The sequence below is a fragment of the Capra hircus genome, chromosome 3 (assembly GCF_001704415.2).
Source record: "Capra hircus breed San Clemente chromosome 3, ASM170441v1, whole genome shotgun sequence".
NCBI lineage: Eukaryota > Metazoa > Chordata > Mammalia > Artiodactyla > Bovidae > Capra > Capra hircus.
In genome coordinates this window covers 16,768,414-16,785,877 of record NC_030810.1, presented here as the reverse complement: position 1 = coordinate 16,785,877, position 17,464 = coordinate 16,768,414, and the positions used below count along the sequence as shown (strand labels likewise).

The 17,464-nt window shown below is 38.9% G+C and overlaps 1 protein-coding gene across 2 annotated transcripts in view; it reads left to right on the top strand.

The window, feature by feature from the left end:
• The window catches only part of FOXJ3 (forkhead box J3), a 151,134-nt gene extending 134,782 nt beyond the window's left edge, over positions 1–16,352 (top strand). For both annotated transcript variants that reach the window (XM_018042642.1, XM_018042640.1), the window contains 4 exons: positions 1,131–1,232; positions 1,587–1,778; positions 12,929–13,036; positions 13,343–16,352. In XM_018042642.1, coding sequence (XP_017898131.1) covers positions 1,131–1,232; positions 1,587–1,778; positions 12,929–13,036; positions 13,343–13,458 — 518 coding nt within the window. In that variant the 3' untranslated portion in view covers positions 13,459–16,352. The remainder of the gene's footprint in view (positions 1–1,130; positions 1,233–1,586; positions 1,779–12,928; positions 13,037–13,342) is intronic.

Genomic DNA, 17,464 nt, shown 5'->3' with positions numbered 1-17,464 from the left:
ATCTGTCTTCTTTTATGTTTCCTTGCTGTAGTCCTATAATTGTAAATCGTTTAATCCATAGATTAACCTGGATTATTGTCTTGATTACAATTTATTAGTATAACATAAGCAAACTCAGCAACCCTTGCAGGTTTTGGTTTTTAATTCTTTGTCCTTCTGGAAAATGAGCATTTTAAAGAAGAATGTAATGCACAGTCTGTCTGCAATCTATTGTGATTCAGTGTGGTATAGAAGAAAGGGTATAGATTTGTGTCTGAAAGACCTGCATTTCAATCCTCATTATGACTCTTAGATCTTAGGTGCGGTAACTCTTTTAGTCTTGTTATTTTTTTACCTATAAAAATAAAACAACACTGGTACACAGTGCTGTTATGAGGGTCGTATTGGGAATACAAGTTTAAAATGCCTAGTCTGGCATGTGTGCTCAGTCACTCAGTCATGTCCGACTGTGCGATGCTGTGGGCCATAGCCTGCCAGGTTCCTCTGTCTGTGGAATTCTCCAGGCAAGAGTACTGGAGTCAGTAGCCATTCCCTTCTCCAGGGGATGTTCCCAACCCAGGGATCAAATCCTGGTCTCTTGGATTCCAGGCAGATTCTTTACTCCCTGAGCCACTACGGAGGTCTAGTACTTTGTGTTTATGTATTTGGTGAATGTTCCTACTTTTTCTTTCTTTGCATATTCCTGCCAAGTGTTTCATTTATAATGATAGATTCATACCCTGAATTTTTTTTTTTTAAGTCTGCTGCTCATAAGATAGGTCTTGATGGTTTCTGGTGGGATGCTTAACTGACATTGCTCACAGACCAGGCAGTCTCGCATTGCAGAACTCCAAAGGGTGCCACGGACTTCTGCAAGGTGAATGGGGCCTCTTGGAATTTTGCAGAATACAACTGGGTTCTTAGATACATCACAGTGGCCTTGTTAAGTTATGTCACCTCTAGGTTCAATTTCATTTATTTGTAAATAATACCTTTCCTTCCTGTCTCACAGAACAGATTGCCCCAACACAAGATATAGTGGGTTTGAGTCCATTTGTAAAACTGGATTGGGATCATCCAATACCAGGAATAAGGCTAGCTCAAACTTTTGCTATCCTTGATTTATAATATTGTCAGTATTATTTTTGTAGGTGTTTCAAGTGATTGGTATGCAACACTTGATATGCTCAAAGAAAGCTGTCGAATTGCCAGCAGTGTTAACTGGTCAGATGTAGACCTCTCACAGTTCCAAGGTGAGTATTGGTTCCTTCTTCCTTATAACCAAATACACATGACTCTGTATTTTTGAGTACACTGTAAGTTTCTTTGAAATACATGTGTCCTTATATAGTGTTTCTTTTACAGTTGGTAATATGCTTAAAAACCACACTTTGTAAAATTCTTAATTAAGTCTTCTGGCCAGTTGATGTAGTAGATGGTCACAGACAAGAGATCTGAGGGAAATAAGAATCAGTCTTTGAATAATTTAGAAAATGTCATAAGCAAAAGATTACCAGTGAAAGTTTTGAGGGCTGGAAAAAGGTTGCTGGTTTTTTTGCAATGTTTGCAGGACCATGCTAACAGTATTTTTAATGTTTTCCTCATAGGTTTGATGGAGAGTATGAGACAGGCAGATCTCAAGAACTGGTCTTTAGATCAGGTTCAATTTGCTGATCTCTGTTCTTCCCTTAATCAGTTCTTTACCCAAACTGGCCTTATCCACTCACAGAGTAATGTCCAGCAGAATGTCTGTCATGGTGCCATGCATCCAGCAAAAGCTTCCCAACACATTGGAACAGGTATGGCTTTAGTTTTCTTCTTGATTTTCTCTTTTTCTCATTCAGCAACTGTTTAGGGCAACTTGATATGTTGTTAATGATAGAAGTGATCCATTTATATCTTTTTATTTCTAAGAAATAAATGAAATCAAGTAATTTATTTAAGGTCTATCTTAGACAAAGGAAGATAAAAGAAACTATGTTTTTATGTCGTGATTTACTTGATTATTTTATTGTTTGTGGTCTTTAACCTTTCAAGTTACCAATCAAGAAAATGTCTTAAAGATATGTATATTTTAACTGTAATAAGAACATAGTTTTAAGGTGTTATCGATTTAAATTTGTATAGACTTGCAATGAAAACACATCTTATATATCTTCTAAGAATGTTAAAGTTAATTTATTTAGAGTGTATACATAATGGAAGTCTCATTTAAGTTTTACTCTGAACTCAAAATTTGTGCTCTGCATTTTTCATCTTACTTTCTTCTTTTATTCTTTCCCCTTATAGCCATCTCATTTATTCTGTGAGATTGCAGTGCCTACAATTTTCTCAAATTTATATTCTATGTTTAATATCCAGGTTCTTTCTCTCTTTGTTTTAATTTCTTGATGTCTTTTATCTCCAAGTTGACTTCTTTCCTGTTCGTTGGCTTGTTTTAAAACTTGATGCTGAAAAGCCCTCTCTTTCTATCCTGAGTTGCTTCATTCAGTTGTTATCCTAGCTTATTTCACATAGTTGATCTTTCCATATTCTCTAGAACCCTAGTCCTTTTTGTGACTCTTCATTTCTGTCTCTTTTTTTTTTCCTGTTTATTTTTTAATGGAAGGGAATTGCTGTACAGAATTTTGTTGTTTTCTGTCAAACCTCAACATGAATCAGCCATAGGCATACATATATCCCCTCCCTTTTGAACCTCCCTCCCATCTCCCTCCCCATCCCACTCCTCTAGGTTGATACAGAGCCCCTGTTTGAGTTTCCTAAGACATAAGCAAATTCCCATTGGCTGTCTATTTTACATATGTAATGTAAGTTTCCATGTTACTCTCTCCATACATCTCACCCTCTCCTTCCCTCTCCCCATGTACAAAAGTCTGTTCTCTATGACTGTTTCTCCATTGTTGCCCTGTAAATAAATTCTTTGGTACCGTTTTTCTAGATTCCATATATGTGTATTAGTATATGATACTTATCTTTCTCTTTCTGACTTGCTTCACTCTGTATAATAGTTCCAGGTTCATCTACCTCATTAGAACTGACTCAGATGTGTTCCTTTTTATAGCTGAGTAATGTTACATTCTGTGTATGTACCATAACTTCTTTATCCATTCATCTGTCAGTGCACGTCTAGGTTGCTTGCATGTGCTAGCTATTGTAAATAGTGCTGCAGTGAACACTGGGGTACATGTGTCTTTTTCAGTTTTGGCTTCCTTGGGGTATGTGCCTGTGAGTGTGATTGCTAGGTCATATGGTGGTTTTATGTGTCTATACACATCACATTTATCTGTTCATCTGTTAATAAACGCTAGGGTTGCTTCCATGTTTTAGCTATTGTAAATAACGTGTGAACATGAAAGTACAAATATTTTCTAGGCCCCGCTTTCAGTTATTTTGGGTATATACTCCAAAGTGGAATTGCTGGATCCTGTGCTAATTCTTATGTTTTATTTTCTGAGAAACCATCATACTGTTTTTCATAGCAACTGTACCATTTTACATTCCCACTAACAGTCATTAAGGGCTCTAATTCATCTACATCCTTGCCAACATTTGTTATTTTCTCTTTTTTTTAATAGTAGTTATTTCAGTGGATGTGTGGTAGAGTCTCATTATGGTTTTGATTTGTATGATTAATGACGTTGAGCGTCTTTTCATCTTATTGGCCATTTTTTTAATCTTCTTTGGGAAATGTTCTTTGCCCATTTTTTGATCAGGTTTGCTTTTTTGTTGCTGAGTTTGAGGCATTCTCTGTATTTGTGGGTATTGACTCCTTATGAATTGTAAGATTTACATATATTTTCTCCCATTCTTTTGTTTCCTTTTTTACTGTTAGTGGGTTTTTTTTCTTTTGTTCTGAATACCTTCAGTATAATATCCAAGAAATCATTGTCAAATTCAATGTCATGAAGCTCTATTAAAAGAGTTTTAAAATTTTAGGTCTTACATATAAGTCTAACCATTTTGAGTGAATTTTTGTATATGGTGTTATATAACAGTCCAATTTCATTCTTCTGTGTGTGTGTATCCAGTTTGCCTGTTACCATTTGTTGAAAAGACTTGTCTTTTGCCCCATTGAATGGTCTTAACACCTTGTCAGAAATCATTCAACTATATATATATATGTGTTGCTGGATTTTTTATTCTGTTCCATTGGTCTTTATGCCAGTACATTGTCCAACTATGGTATCTTTGTAGTAAGTTTTGAAGTAAGAAGTGTAATGGAACTCTGCATAATGTAATGTGGCAGCCTGGATGGGAGGAGAATTCAGGGGAGAATGGATACATGTATGTGTATGGCTGAGTCCCTTCACTGTTCATCTGAAACTATCACAACATTGTTAATCAGCTATACCACAATACAAAATAAAAAGCTAAAAAACAACAAAAAAAGTGTGAGTCAATCAGCTTTATTCTTTTTCTGGATTTCTGGATAGTTTTGACTGTTCAGGGTCTCTTGAGATTCCATATGAATTTTAGGATGGGATTTTCTATTTCTACAGAGGTCATTGAGATTTCTTATATGGATTACATTGAATCTGTGGATTGCTTTGACATATTGAGTCTTGAAGTCCATGAGCATGACGTGTGTGTCTATGTCATCTTTAATTTTTTTTCATCAGTGTGTTGTAGTTTTCATTGTACAAGTTTTTAATCTCCTAAGTGTTTTATTCTTTTTGATGTCACTGAAAATGGGATTTTTTTTGTCATTTCCTTTTCAGATTGTTCATATATAGGAATGTGATTAAATTTTTCATGTTGACTTTGTATCCTGCTACTTTGCTGAATTCATTTCTTATGACAGTTTTTTTGTGTGTAATCTTTAGGGATTTTACACGTGAAATTATATCTGTGAACAGAGATAAATTTACTTTTTCCGTTTGGATGCCCTTTGTCTCTCTTTCTTGCCTAGTTACTCTGGCTAGGATGTCCAGGACTATGCTGAACAGAAGTGGTGAAAGTGAACATCTTTGCTTTGGTCTTAATAGGAGCAGAAAACCTTTCAGTCTTCTACTATTGAATATAATGTTTGTTGTGGGATTTTCATACATGGCTTTTATAATGTTGAAGTGATTTCTTTCTATTCCTAATTTGTTGAGTGTTTTTATCATTAAAGGACTTCCCTGGTGGCTCAGACAGTAAAGAATCTCCCTGCAATGCAGGAGATGTGGGTTTGATCCCTGGATTGGGAAGATCCCATGGAGAAGGGAATGACTGCCCACTCTAGTATCCTTGCCTGGAGAATTCCATGCGAAGAGGAGCCTGGCAGACTACATCCCAGGGAGTTTCAAAGAGTCAGACACAACTGAGCAACTAACACCTTCATACTTTTATCATAAAAGGTGTTGACTTTTGTCAAACGCTTTTTCTGCATCAATTGAGATGATTGTGAGGGCTTTCCCCCCTTCATTCTGTTAATGTGGTTATATTACACTTATCAGTTTTAGTTCTTCTTCAAATATGTGGTAGAATTCACCCATGAAACCATCAGATCCTGGGATTTTATTTGTACAGGGTTTGTTTTTTTGTTTTTGTTTTTAATGTATTGAATCTTCTTCTTCGTTATAAGTCTGGTTCAGGTTTCTTCTTTTTTCATTATTCACTGTTTGTTGATTTTGTGTTTCTAGTAATTTGTCTATTTCACCTAGGGTGTCCAGTTTGTTGGTATACAGTTATTCAAAGAGTTCTCATTCTTTTTATTTCTGTAGAATCAGTAGTAATGTTACTATTTTCAGTTCTCATGTTAGTAATTTGGATCTATCTTTCTTAGTCCATTTAGTTAAAGCATTGTCAGCTTTTTTTTTTTTTTCTGGAGAACTAACTTCTGCTATTACAGATTTTTCTGTAATGTTTTACTGTTCTCTATTTCTTTTATCTCTGCTCTAACCTGTACTACTACTTCTTGTCTGCTGGCTTTGGGTTTGGCGTCTTCTTTTTGTAGGTCTGTTTTTTAATGTAAGTCTTTATAGCTATAAATTTCTGTCTTAAAACTGCTTTTGCAGTTTCCTATAGGTTTTGGTATGTTCTGTTTTTGTTTGTATTATCTCTTAAGTATATTCTGATTTTCCTTGTGACTTCCTTAATCCATTGGTTAAGTGTATTATTTAATTTCCACAAATCTGATAATTTTCCAGTTTTACTTTTGTTTTTGATTAATTTGTCCCACTGTGGTCAGAGAAGACACTTTGTATGGTATCTATCATTTAAAATCTATTGAGGGACTTCCCTGGTGGTCTAGTGGCTAAGACTCCATGTACCGTATACAGAGGGCCCAAGTTCAATCCTTGGTCAGGGAACCCATATGCCACAACTAGGATTGAAGATCTTCCATGCAATAGCTAAGACCTAGTTCAGCCAAATAAATAAATATTTTTTAGAAATCTGTTGGGACTTGACTTATAGCCTAACATGGTTTATTCTGGAAAATATCTGATGCACTTGAGAAGATTGTTTATGCTGTTATTGTTGGGTAGAATGTTCTATAAAGGTCTATTAGATCTAGTTGGTTTATTGTGTTAAATCCTCTGTTTGCTTATCTTCTGTCTGGTTGTTCTATCCATTATTGAAATAATGGGTATTTAAGTCTCCAACTAAAATTGTAGAGTTGTTTATTTCTCCTTTCAATTCTGTTTTTGCTTCATGATTTTTGCAGTCTGTTATTAGGTGCATAAATGTACATAAACGATTATAAATGTTTATAATTGTTCTGTCTTCTTGCTGTTTTGCACCTTTTGTTGATATATCCTTTACAGGGAGTAAGGCTTTAAAAGATATCTCTTATAACCTTTTTTGGTCTAAAGTCTTTTGTCCGTTATTAGTACAGCAATCTCTGCTCTTCTTTGGTTGCTATTTGCATGGAATATCTTTTCATCCTTTCACTTTCAATCTGTTTGTGTCTTTGGATCTCAAGTGAGTCTCTTATAGTCAGCATATGGTTGGATCATGTGTTCTTATCCATTCTGCCAATCTCCATCTTTTGATTGAGAGGTTTGATCCGTTTATATTTAAAAGAATTATTGGTAAGGAGTGACTTTTATGTTTTCCTATTTCTTTGCTATTCCTTGTGGCTTTTTTTGTCCCTTATTTCCGGCATTACTGTTGTCTTTTGTGTTTAGTTGATTTTTTTTGTAGTGAAATGTTTAAATTCCTTTCTCATTTCTTTTTGTGTATATTCTGTAGCTGTTTCTTTGTGGTTACCATGGCAATTGAGTTTAACATTCTAAAATTACAACACACTAATTTGAATTTATATCAAAATTAGAGGTGTAACTTCTATAATGTGAAAACTGTGTTCCTTTTCATCTTCACCTCTGCCTCTGTTGGTTGTCAATGTCTCAGTATTACATGATTCTACATTGTGTGCCCAAAACATATACTGATAATTATTTTTAATGTGTTAGTCTCTTAAATTAGGTATAAAACATGTGAAGCTGCAAGCCAAAGTTACAGTAATATGAACTTTTATACTAATAGCTTTTAGAAAACATATTAGCATCTTAAATGATATATAGAACAAAAAGTGGAGTTAAAAGTCATTGTTATGATAATACTATCTCCATAATTACCCATGTTTTACCTTTATTGAGATCTTTATTTTTTCTTAGGGCTTTAAGTCACTATCAGCGTCCTTTGATTTCTTCCTGCAAGACTCTCTTGACCATTATCTTTCAGGACAGGTCTAGCAGTAACAAACTACCTTAGCTTTTACTCATCTGGGAATGTCTTAATTTCTGCCTCACTCTTGAAAGGACTCTTTTACCAGCTGTAGGATTCTTTGTTGACAGTTGTTGTTGTTTTGTCTCTTAGCTCTTTGAATAGATTGACCTTCTGGCCTCTGAAATTTCTGATGAGGAATATGCTTATTGTCTTAATTGAGGATACCGTGTATGTGACAAGTCACTTCTTTCTTGCTGCTTTCAAAATTCTCTCTTTATCTTTGGCTTTTGAAAATGTGCTCACAGTGTGTCTTGGTGTGGGTTCCTCTGACTTCATCTTACTTGGAGTTCATTGAGCTTCCTGGGTGTTTATATTCCTGTCTTCCATCAAATTTGGAAGGTTTGTGTTCAGATAGTCTTTCTACCCCCTCTTCACCCCCTTTTCTCTCTCTTCTTCTGGAACTCCCAGAATGTATAATTGGGCTGCTTGCTAGTCCCAATTAGGTCCCTTAGGCTCTGTTTGCTTTTCTTCAGTCTTTTTTCTTTCTGTTAATCTGTCTCGGTAATTTTCATTGTCCTGCCCTCTCTTCAAGCCTGCTGATTATTTTCCTCTGCCTGCTCAGGTCTTCTTGAGTCCCATCCACTGCTGTCCTGTCAGAGTGGCCAGGCATCTCTTATGGATTCTCTCTAGACTGAGATCCCGGATTATTTTCTTAAAACCCTTTGTTCCTAGACTTCTGTGGTCATTTCTGTTTGATCCTTGATCAAAAGGATCATTTGTTCTGGATCTGTTGTGTTCTGGTTTTTGTTGTTGCTCAGTTGCTCAGTCGTGTCTGACCCTTTGCAGCCCCATGGACTGTGGCACACCAGACTTCTGTCCTTCACTATCTCCCAGAGTTTGCTCAGACTCATATGTCCATTGAGTCGATGATGCCATCCAACCATCTCATCCTCTGTCACACCTTTCTCCTCCTGCCCTCAATCTTTTCCAGTCTCAGGGTCTTTGAGTGGGCTCTTTGCATCAGTGGCCAGAGTATTGAAACTTCAGCATCAGTTCTTCCAATGAATATTCAGGGCTGACTTCCTTTAGGATTGGCCGGTTTGATCTCCTTGCAGTCCAAGGGACTCTCAAGAGTCTTTTCCAACACCACAGTTGAAAAGCATCAATTCTTCAGCACTCAGCTTTCTTTATGGTCCAACTCTCACATCCATACATGACTACTGGAAAAACCATAGCTTTGGCTAGACGGACCTTTGCTGGCAAAGTAATGTCTCTGCTTTTTAATATGCTGTCTAGGTTGGTCATAGCTTTTCTTCCAAGGAGTAAGCGTCTTTTAATTTCATGGCTGCAGTCACCATCTGCAGTGATTTTGGAGCCCAAGGAAATAAAATCTATCACTGTTTCTCCATCTGTTTCCCATTGTTCCCCATTACTCTCTGACCTTGTCTCCTTTTCCCTACCCCTCCTGTCACAGCCCTGCTCCTGCACTGCTGGCCTCCCTGCTGTTACTTGAACACTCCAGACACACACCACCTACCACTTGCTCTTTCCTCTGTCTTGAGTGACTTCCCCAGATAGACACATGACTCAAGTTTTTCCCTAAAAAAGCACCTACTCAAGTGATGACTTCCCTGATCATCTTACTTAAATAACGCCTACTATTCAGCACCCCTTTTCCCCCTCCTTGCCTTATTTTTCTCCATAGTGTATATAATGTACTATTTAATTTATTTCCCTCCCTTCCTCCCATCTTCATCCTTCCCAATAATCTGAAAACAAGTTCCAAAAAGGCTGGGAGTTTTATTTTTCGTTTATGCTTATTAGCACAAATACTTCTTAAGTGAATGAATGGTCATTCAACAAAAGTCTGCTTTCAAGAAATATGTTTTATGATTAGATTTGTTATTGAAATATAGTTGATTTGCAATATTAGCTTTAGGTGTGCAGCACAGTGTAGAGTTTAAAATTCTCATGACTACATTCTAAATATTACAGGATCTCAGAAATCTTTAGAAGCTGCTTTGTAAGTTAATTTCCTGCTTAGAAAGTCCAAGTACACTCTCATTGTTCAGTCTGTAATGAGAACATGGCGGGGGCGGGGGAGATGAGAAGTACTGAGAATCTATGTGCAAATAAAAGCGTTATGAATGTGACAGTTTCAAAAAGTTAAAGCCATTTGTTTAATGTGGGTGTCAGTTTATGCCCATCGACTGTTTATTTTCATGATTCTTCTCTAATTCTCACCTGTGTCCTCCTTTACCCAGAGGAGTGGAGACCTGTAGCCTGATTCAACCTTAAGAAAGAACATGAGCCACAAATGTGAAGGCTGGTCAGCACTTGGCAGAACTTTTTCTCCTGCAAAAATATACTAGTGCTATAGCTTCATATAACTTTTCTCTTCTTCTGAAGTCTTTGGTATGGCAGATTGGTCAAAGACCTCAGTTCGGACTTTGAACTTTTCTATAAAAAAGCGTGTCATCTTGGGAGGCAGTAGCTGGAAGTCAGAAGTCTTGGGTTCTCTCCCTGGTTCTTTCCCATCTTCCCTCATCTCACTTTCTCACCTACATGAACAGAAGTAGGGCTGGGTTAGATTATCTCTGAGACTGTCTCAAGCTGGAACAGTCTGACTTTCCAGTGGCAGGTGGAAACTCGGAGTGGCCAAAGATAGTGTGCCCTACCTTGAATACAAAAGGAAGACTTTTCTCTTTCTGTTTTCTCTGGGAAAAAATGATCACTGTTTGCTAGTTTGATTACGGTATTCCTAGAGTACAGGTGTAGTCTGTGTGAAACACTAGCGTACCTTAGGGGAAAAGCCTTTCCAATACTCCAGATGTTTCATAATGTAAAACCGATGTTACTGTGGTTCTGCCCCAGGAATTATTGTGGGTGCCTGTGATGTTTCCTCCCCTCCCTTTCTGTTTTGCATTAGGATGCAATGTAATTGACATTTTGGAGCTGTCACACTTGATGACTGCTATCAATGAAAGCATATTAATTTAAGAACCTTCTGAAATGCTGTTTAAATAAGATCTATATTTCCCATCTTCACACTTCTAAGTAATACATTGTTAACCACTTTTGTGGTGGCTCTTTTACTTTCTATAAATCTTTCCTATCAATGTGCGCTGCCGGGGTCCAGCCCCGGTGGATCCAGGGAATTCGAAGGTGGGGACGGCGTTGGCGTCTTTGGAAAAATACATATTTAATTACAGATATAGAGAGAGATTAGAAACGGATAGTGTAGTAGGAGATAGTGTAGTAGAGAAAAGGAGGCTGAATCCAGATGGGAATTCAGCCAGAGAAACGGGAGCAAGAAAGAAGCGACATGGGGGAATCAGTCTTTCCGGAAACTGATCCAATTTCTTTATTTTTGGGTTTGCTTATATACCTTTTGTTACACATAGGGATGAATACAGAGTCACACGGGGGTCAGCAGTCCTGACCTTTATCAAAATCAGGTGCTTCACATAAATGTATAAAAAAAAGGTCTTAGGGATATTACATCATCTTCTGGCCATGAGTGAGACCTGCTAACATTTTATGATCCTTTTTTCTGATAACCAAAAAACTTATTTCTTCCAAGGGTGTTTTTTCTTAAACCAGGCACCACCCTCCAAATAAAGTTACATTCCTATAGGGTGAGGGTGTAGTGAGTTACAATCAAGAAGGGAATTTATTTAACCCAAGGTTAACATGATTAATCTTAAAGGTTAATACTTATTTCTCCTATATGTTAGTTATATTCATTATAAGGGCAGGGAATATGGAGATTTAGCAGCAAACATCAGCCCAACAAATGAAAATCCTTTCACCAATGCTCCCCTTAAGATCTATTTAGTCTTAAGATAGTGATAAAGTTACATTTTTACATAACAAGGAAACAGTGATTTATAACAAAGTACAGTGATCTATTACAAAAGAGAAAATTCATTAACTCAAAAAGTCTAGTATTGCTAACCTTAAAAACTACTATATTTCCTTTTCTATATTCCAAATACATTGATTAATATATTCCCAGGTGCCTAAGGATATGGAGGCCTGGCGGCAATCATTGACTCAACAAGAAGAAAAAGCCCTATGCTAATTAAGACTTTCAAAATACTCCAAAACTCTCTGTGCTGTTTATGGTTGAGAGGTAGTAAACAATCATGTGGTAGTGGCAGCAGTATGGATAATCCTGTCACACAAGCTGGTCTGTCAGCAGAGAGGTTTGACCTGAGACATCCTTGTCCCAACCAGAGCAGGGAATTAGCAGCAATTATTGACACAACAAATGAAAAACTCTTCACCAATATAATTCCTAACCAACCCACTATACTAATAATTTCTAACTCACCAAAAGAATTTGCCTTTAGTAAGTCTAAAACATCTCGTGCCTCTCAGGTTGGGAGGCTGTGAACAATCACATGTGGCCGGACGAACCTATACAGGCGGGCTAGATAACCTTCAGAGGAGGTTAGAGCTGAAACACTCCTGTCACGCCCAAGAATTTTTATTGCCTTGGAGCTGCATGTTTACTCCTCCTCCGAGAGAAACGGTTATGGGGGAGAGCCCCCTGTAAAGTCAGAGGTGTAGGTGAGAGCATAAAACAGACTCTGGTTTTGGGGTAGATGCTCGGGAACAGGGGGTTTCCTGAGGCTTGATCACGCCTTTGCGTATGCCAAGCCTCCTTCCTCATGACCTTTGCCATGGGCGGAGTTCCTCACGCTGGCCCCGGCAGTGCACCTTCAGTTACTTTGTGAATCAGCTTGGGCACACTTAGTTGTGCCTTTAGGATGAGAAAATCAGGGCAGTAGAGGCAACTGTTCCTGGAAAGAACCTATGAGTTAGAGCTGAATTGTAGCCTGGCCTCTGTCAGACTGATGTGTCTTTGGACAAGTCAGCTGAACCTTCTGAGCATCAGTTGCCTCATCCATAAAATGGGATAATCCCTGTCTTGCCTTCACTGGGGGCCTAGAGGGAAACTCAGATGAACTAATGGATCTGAAAATGCTTTTGAACTATGATAAGGTATGTAACAACAATAGACATAATTGGCCTGCAAGCTTCCAGAGCATTAGAGGCAGTGCCAGAGTTGGTACCAGTGTATCCACCCATCCCGGCACCCTGTCTGAAAATCCAGCGTTACCTCTGGAGGAGTTTTAGCATCCAGAAGGAGAGCTTTTCCCTTCCGTTTTCATCTTCACTTTACCAGCTTAATTTAGGTTTAGGTGACAGTTCTATTAAGATTTTTATGCTTGATTTGTTTTACTTATGGTAATAGGTTTTCCTTCTTTGTTCTTTTCAATCTGATTAGGAAATCTGTACATAGACTCCAGGCAAAATCTCCCTCCTTCAGTGATGCCGCCCCCTGGTTATCCTCACATCCCACAGGCACTCAGCACTCCAGGAACAACGATTGCAGGTAATTTGAGGTGTGAGGTGTTGGGGTTGGTGCTCAGAGTTTAATACGGAAAGGCTTTTTTAGCTTTTCCAGCAGTGAATGAAGCTACCTCAGGAGGGAGTGAACTCCCTGTTTCGGGCGGGGGGGGGGTGGGTGGGTTGCAGAATACGTATAAAATGAGGATCATAAGGGAACCTTGTAGAGCCTTCTGGGTGGATTAGTGAGAGCATGTGCGTTGAGTTCGTGGCATGAAGAAGTGTTCAGTAGGTGTCTGTTTCTTCTTCCTTTCTTCTCTCGTGAGTCACTGCTGATGTTGGTTCCTTCCAGGCCATCACGGAGCCATGAGCCAGCAGCACATGATGCCTTCCCAAGCCTTCCAGATGCGGCGCTCTCTGCCTCCAGATGACATCCAGGATGACTTTGATTGGGATTCAATTGTGTAGAGCTTGTTTCTCAAGGCACCAGACCCAGTGTCATCTTTCTGTGCAGTGGAAGGGAAAGGTTTAAGAGAATCCAGTTGAGAAAACAAAGTTGCTAATCATTTTACCAATGTGTATCAAAATTTTTTTTGAAGACAATCAAGATTTTAGCTGGATGAGTTACTGCTTTTATCTGACCCAGACGAGTACTACATGTTTGTCTCCCTGCCAGCTGCCCTATGTAGCTCCTAACTGTTGTGTGATTTGAACGGCTTTTGCATATTGTGTCAGTTTGATGTTGACCACAAGTGCCAGACTGATTTTTCAGACAGAGCCTGTTTTGCTGCAAGCAGTTTATAGATGCATATGTATAAATATGTGTACAAAAATTACTAAAAGGCTTCAGTTTTTTCTAATTGGATTATTATGTCTTGAGAAGAAAGTTACTGTGAGTTTTTATTCCTTGTTAGGCTGTTTTATGCAGAATGATTTTAACTCATGTAGGCAACTGAAAGGAAATAGATTTTTTTCAAAGCCCAGTTCCCCTTATTTAAAATCGCTTTTGGAAATGTGAATATTGAGTTCTCCTTAGTAAGTCATAGAGAACCCAGAGTTTGATACTCTCCAAACAATCTAAAGGGGCACATTGTTCCCGAGTAGCAGGAAGGACTGACCGGATGTTTTTTGATGCCTGGGGGATTCTAGAGTTCATGTTGTACCTTGTCAGCATCTGTTTTTCTATCTAAGTTTACGCTGTCTGCCAGTTCTAAATGTGTTTGATTGATTAGAATCTGGGCATTCTCGGCTTTTTAAACAAATCAATCTCTCCACATTCACTTATGTATTTATTATTCAAAAGTGTTATTTTAATATTTATTGCTATCTTCTGTGAATGCCCAACTCCTGGTGGGTTCATTAAGAAGAAACGCAGTGTCTGCAAGCACAGAATTAGTTTTCTTGGTAAGAGTTTACAGACAAGACAATCAGAGAGAGAGTGTCTTTCTCTTTGTCATTATTCCTGCCTTGTGAGTATATTCTCCATCTTTGTGTTCCTGCTGATTGAGACATTAGCTCAGTAAGATTTTCTGGAATTTGAATCTGAGCTCATTTGGGCAACAGAACAGGAGGGCAGTGCTTATAAAGCAACTTTCCCCCCATTCTCTTTCCATTTAGGGAGCACTGAAAGGAGCGTAGAGCCACACGTGGGTTTTATTTGCCTCACTCTCCAGTGCAGTTATTGTCGCATGGCCTGCTGTTCCTCTTGTCCTGTGTGTCTGTATGCATGCTGTTTGGTTCCTTTCTTTGAATGCAGCCTGTATCTTAGGATTTTTTATTAGTTTGTTTTCTTTGTTTGTTTTATATCACAGTTATTTTGCATGGATTGATTGTCTTAGTTTTATAATGAAACTGAGAGAAATGAGATTTCTTTTTTCAATGAATATATTTTGAATTGGTTCTTTAGACCAAAAACAGATTTTTTTTTTTTCTTTCAGTTCTAATGGGGAAATAAAATGTTAGATGAAATCAAGGAGTACTAACTGCTCACTGGTTGCTCTTTAGCATTGCTAGTCTCTGTCAGCCATGCTTAAGTCACTTTAATTACCCTTACTGATTCTGTGATTTGAGTTATCTCTACTTGGACTAAGCAAAACATCTTTATTTCTCTGTGTGTATGTGAGAGTGTTTGTGAACGTCTGTGGGTATTTTTTTAATGGAGTGTTGCCTTGAATGAATTACTGGGAAGCCAGCCATGGTAAGGGCTGGTGAGGTTGGGGAGAAAGGAAGGGCTCTATGTTCCTGTTGTTTGGACCCTGCTTGGCATGAAAAAGGAAATTCAGTTCCAGCCCCTTGGATCAGTAAAAATAGGGGGATTCTGGAAAGGCAGCCAATAGGCCCCTCTTAGATGGATCAGAGGCAAGATGAGATAGCAGCCTGCAGAGAAAAAGCTTGGAAAAAAAGGGATGAGGGTGATTCTTAGTCTGCTCAAGTCATTGTTCTCTAGATACCAAAATAGCTGTTTTGAAACTTTAAATTGTGTGGGTATCAATGTGCACTTTAAATAATTTGAGTATTGGAATGCAGTAGCTTATACTGAGTGATTCAAATAGAAACCACAGATGAAGATTTTACAAATTGTGTGAAGCTAATTTCCCATTCAGCAATCATTTACTGATTTGCAGTGATCAATATTTTTGTGAGAATTTAAACTTACCATGAATGGCCCTGGAGGCAGAGCCTCCACCCAGACCCCTCCCACTCTAGTTAATGCACACGACTGGGAAGCCCAGGACAGGCTTCCTGGCAGTTCTGGCCAGACACAGCTACCTGGCGAGGTGCTCCGCATCCCTCTAGTGGCTGTCTCAGTGGGTAGTTGTTAACGCAAAGCAAGTTCTGTCTTGGGCTTAAATTGACTGAAGACTTGGGGAAAAGAATCAAATGCATATAATCAAATGGGGGCACTCTGTCCAGGAGAATAATCCGACTGGCATTTGTGGCAGTTTTTGAAATGTAAATGTATTCATGTGTGTTCTTGTAAATACATGTCTCTCAGATGTCCTTTGAAGTGGGAGGGAATCAATCTGGGGATTATTTCAAATGGAATAGAGTATTTTGATATTGTTCATTCAGAGGGTGATGTGTACATATCTATATTGTATATATGTGATGAAATGCATTGGCTTTTTGTGCAAACACAATCTGCTCTCTGTACTGCTGTTGGCCAGTCAGTGTTTTAATGTTTCTACAGTTTTGCTATTGCACGATTTCATATTTTGCCTCTATGATGAACGGCACCCACTCTTTGTAACTGTTTAGTGCTGTAAAGAAATATTCAAGTGTCATTAGGATTGTTGCTGCCAGAAGTGATATGCATGAATGGCACTTAAAATAAATATATTATGTTAACTCTATTTACAACACCAGTTGGTCTGTGTCATTTGCTGCAGTTGAGGGAACAAGATTGGAGCTCGTCCAGAAGCAGAAAGCCTGCAGTCTGTCCTTCCTTGGAGTCTCGGAGATTGTGTCCCACGTATTGCTGCCTCAGAACAGTCATTGCTGCTGTCTGCTGACCATCTCACTTGCTCTGTGAACTTGGGAAAATTATTTCCTCTCAGCCTCTTTTTCCTCATTTACAGTTCCTATAAAGTGAGAATAATGCCTGCCTCCTAGAGTTGTAGAGGGATTAAATTGATTAAGGCATTTAGAACAGTACCCGGAAGATAAAAAGTACTCAGTATATGCCAGGTGCTATGCTAAGTAGAGTCTGTTCTCATCATCTTACCTGTGAGAACAACTCACACAGAGGTGTGAAGGCATCCCCAGATCCTTTGTTGACAAGTAGTAGAGCTAAGGTTAGAATCCAGATCATTTGACTCCAACCTCATGTTCTCACACCATCCGCATCACTCCAGGGGAATTCCCCCGGACCCTAGTCTTGCCCCCAGCACTGCCTTCCCAGAGAGCTCCTTCCAAAAGGTGAAAGTGGAGCTTCTTAATATCTGTGGAGCCCAGAGTCAGGCATTCCCCTGAGAAATCCAGAGATGAGAAAGCCACAGTTCCTATCTGTAGGGGGGGCAGACTTCCCGTGACAGGGAGCAAATGCCAGCACAGAGACACTGCCCAGGGAAGCTACTCTGCAGGTGCACGAAGATTCTGGGGGTGAGCAGTTAGGTCATACTGAGGCTGGGGCATTGGCTTAGGGAAACCTTGGAGTGGGCATGGGCTATTTTGAGTCCTTGTAGGGTTGTAGATGGACAGGGAAGGCATTTCCATTTACACCACTATCCTGAGCCAGGCTGGGAAGCTAGAGTAGCATGGAGAAGGGGTGGGGTTGAAGCCAGAGACGTGACGGATTGCTAGTCAAGAGTCAAGCACCACTGATCTATGGGATGAGCGGTAGTGTCCGAACCTGATGATGGAAACATGCTGGACGACACTGATAGAAGACCAACAGCACTGGTGGGAAATGGACTTGAAGCTATGGTCTGTCTCAGGAACGGGAGGACTTCCTACCAATCCCATGATCCTGCCC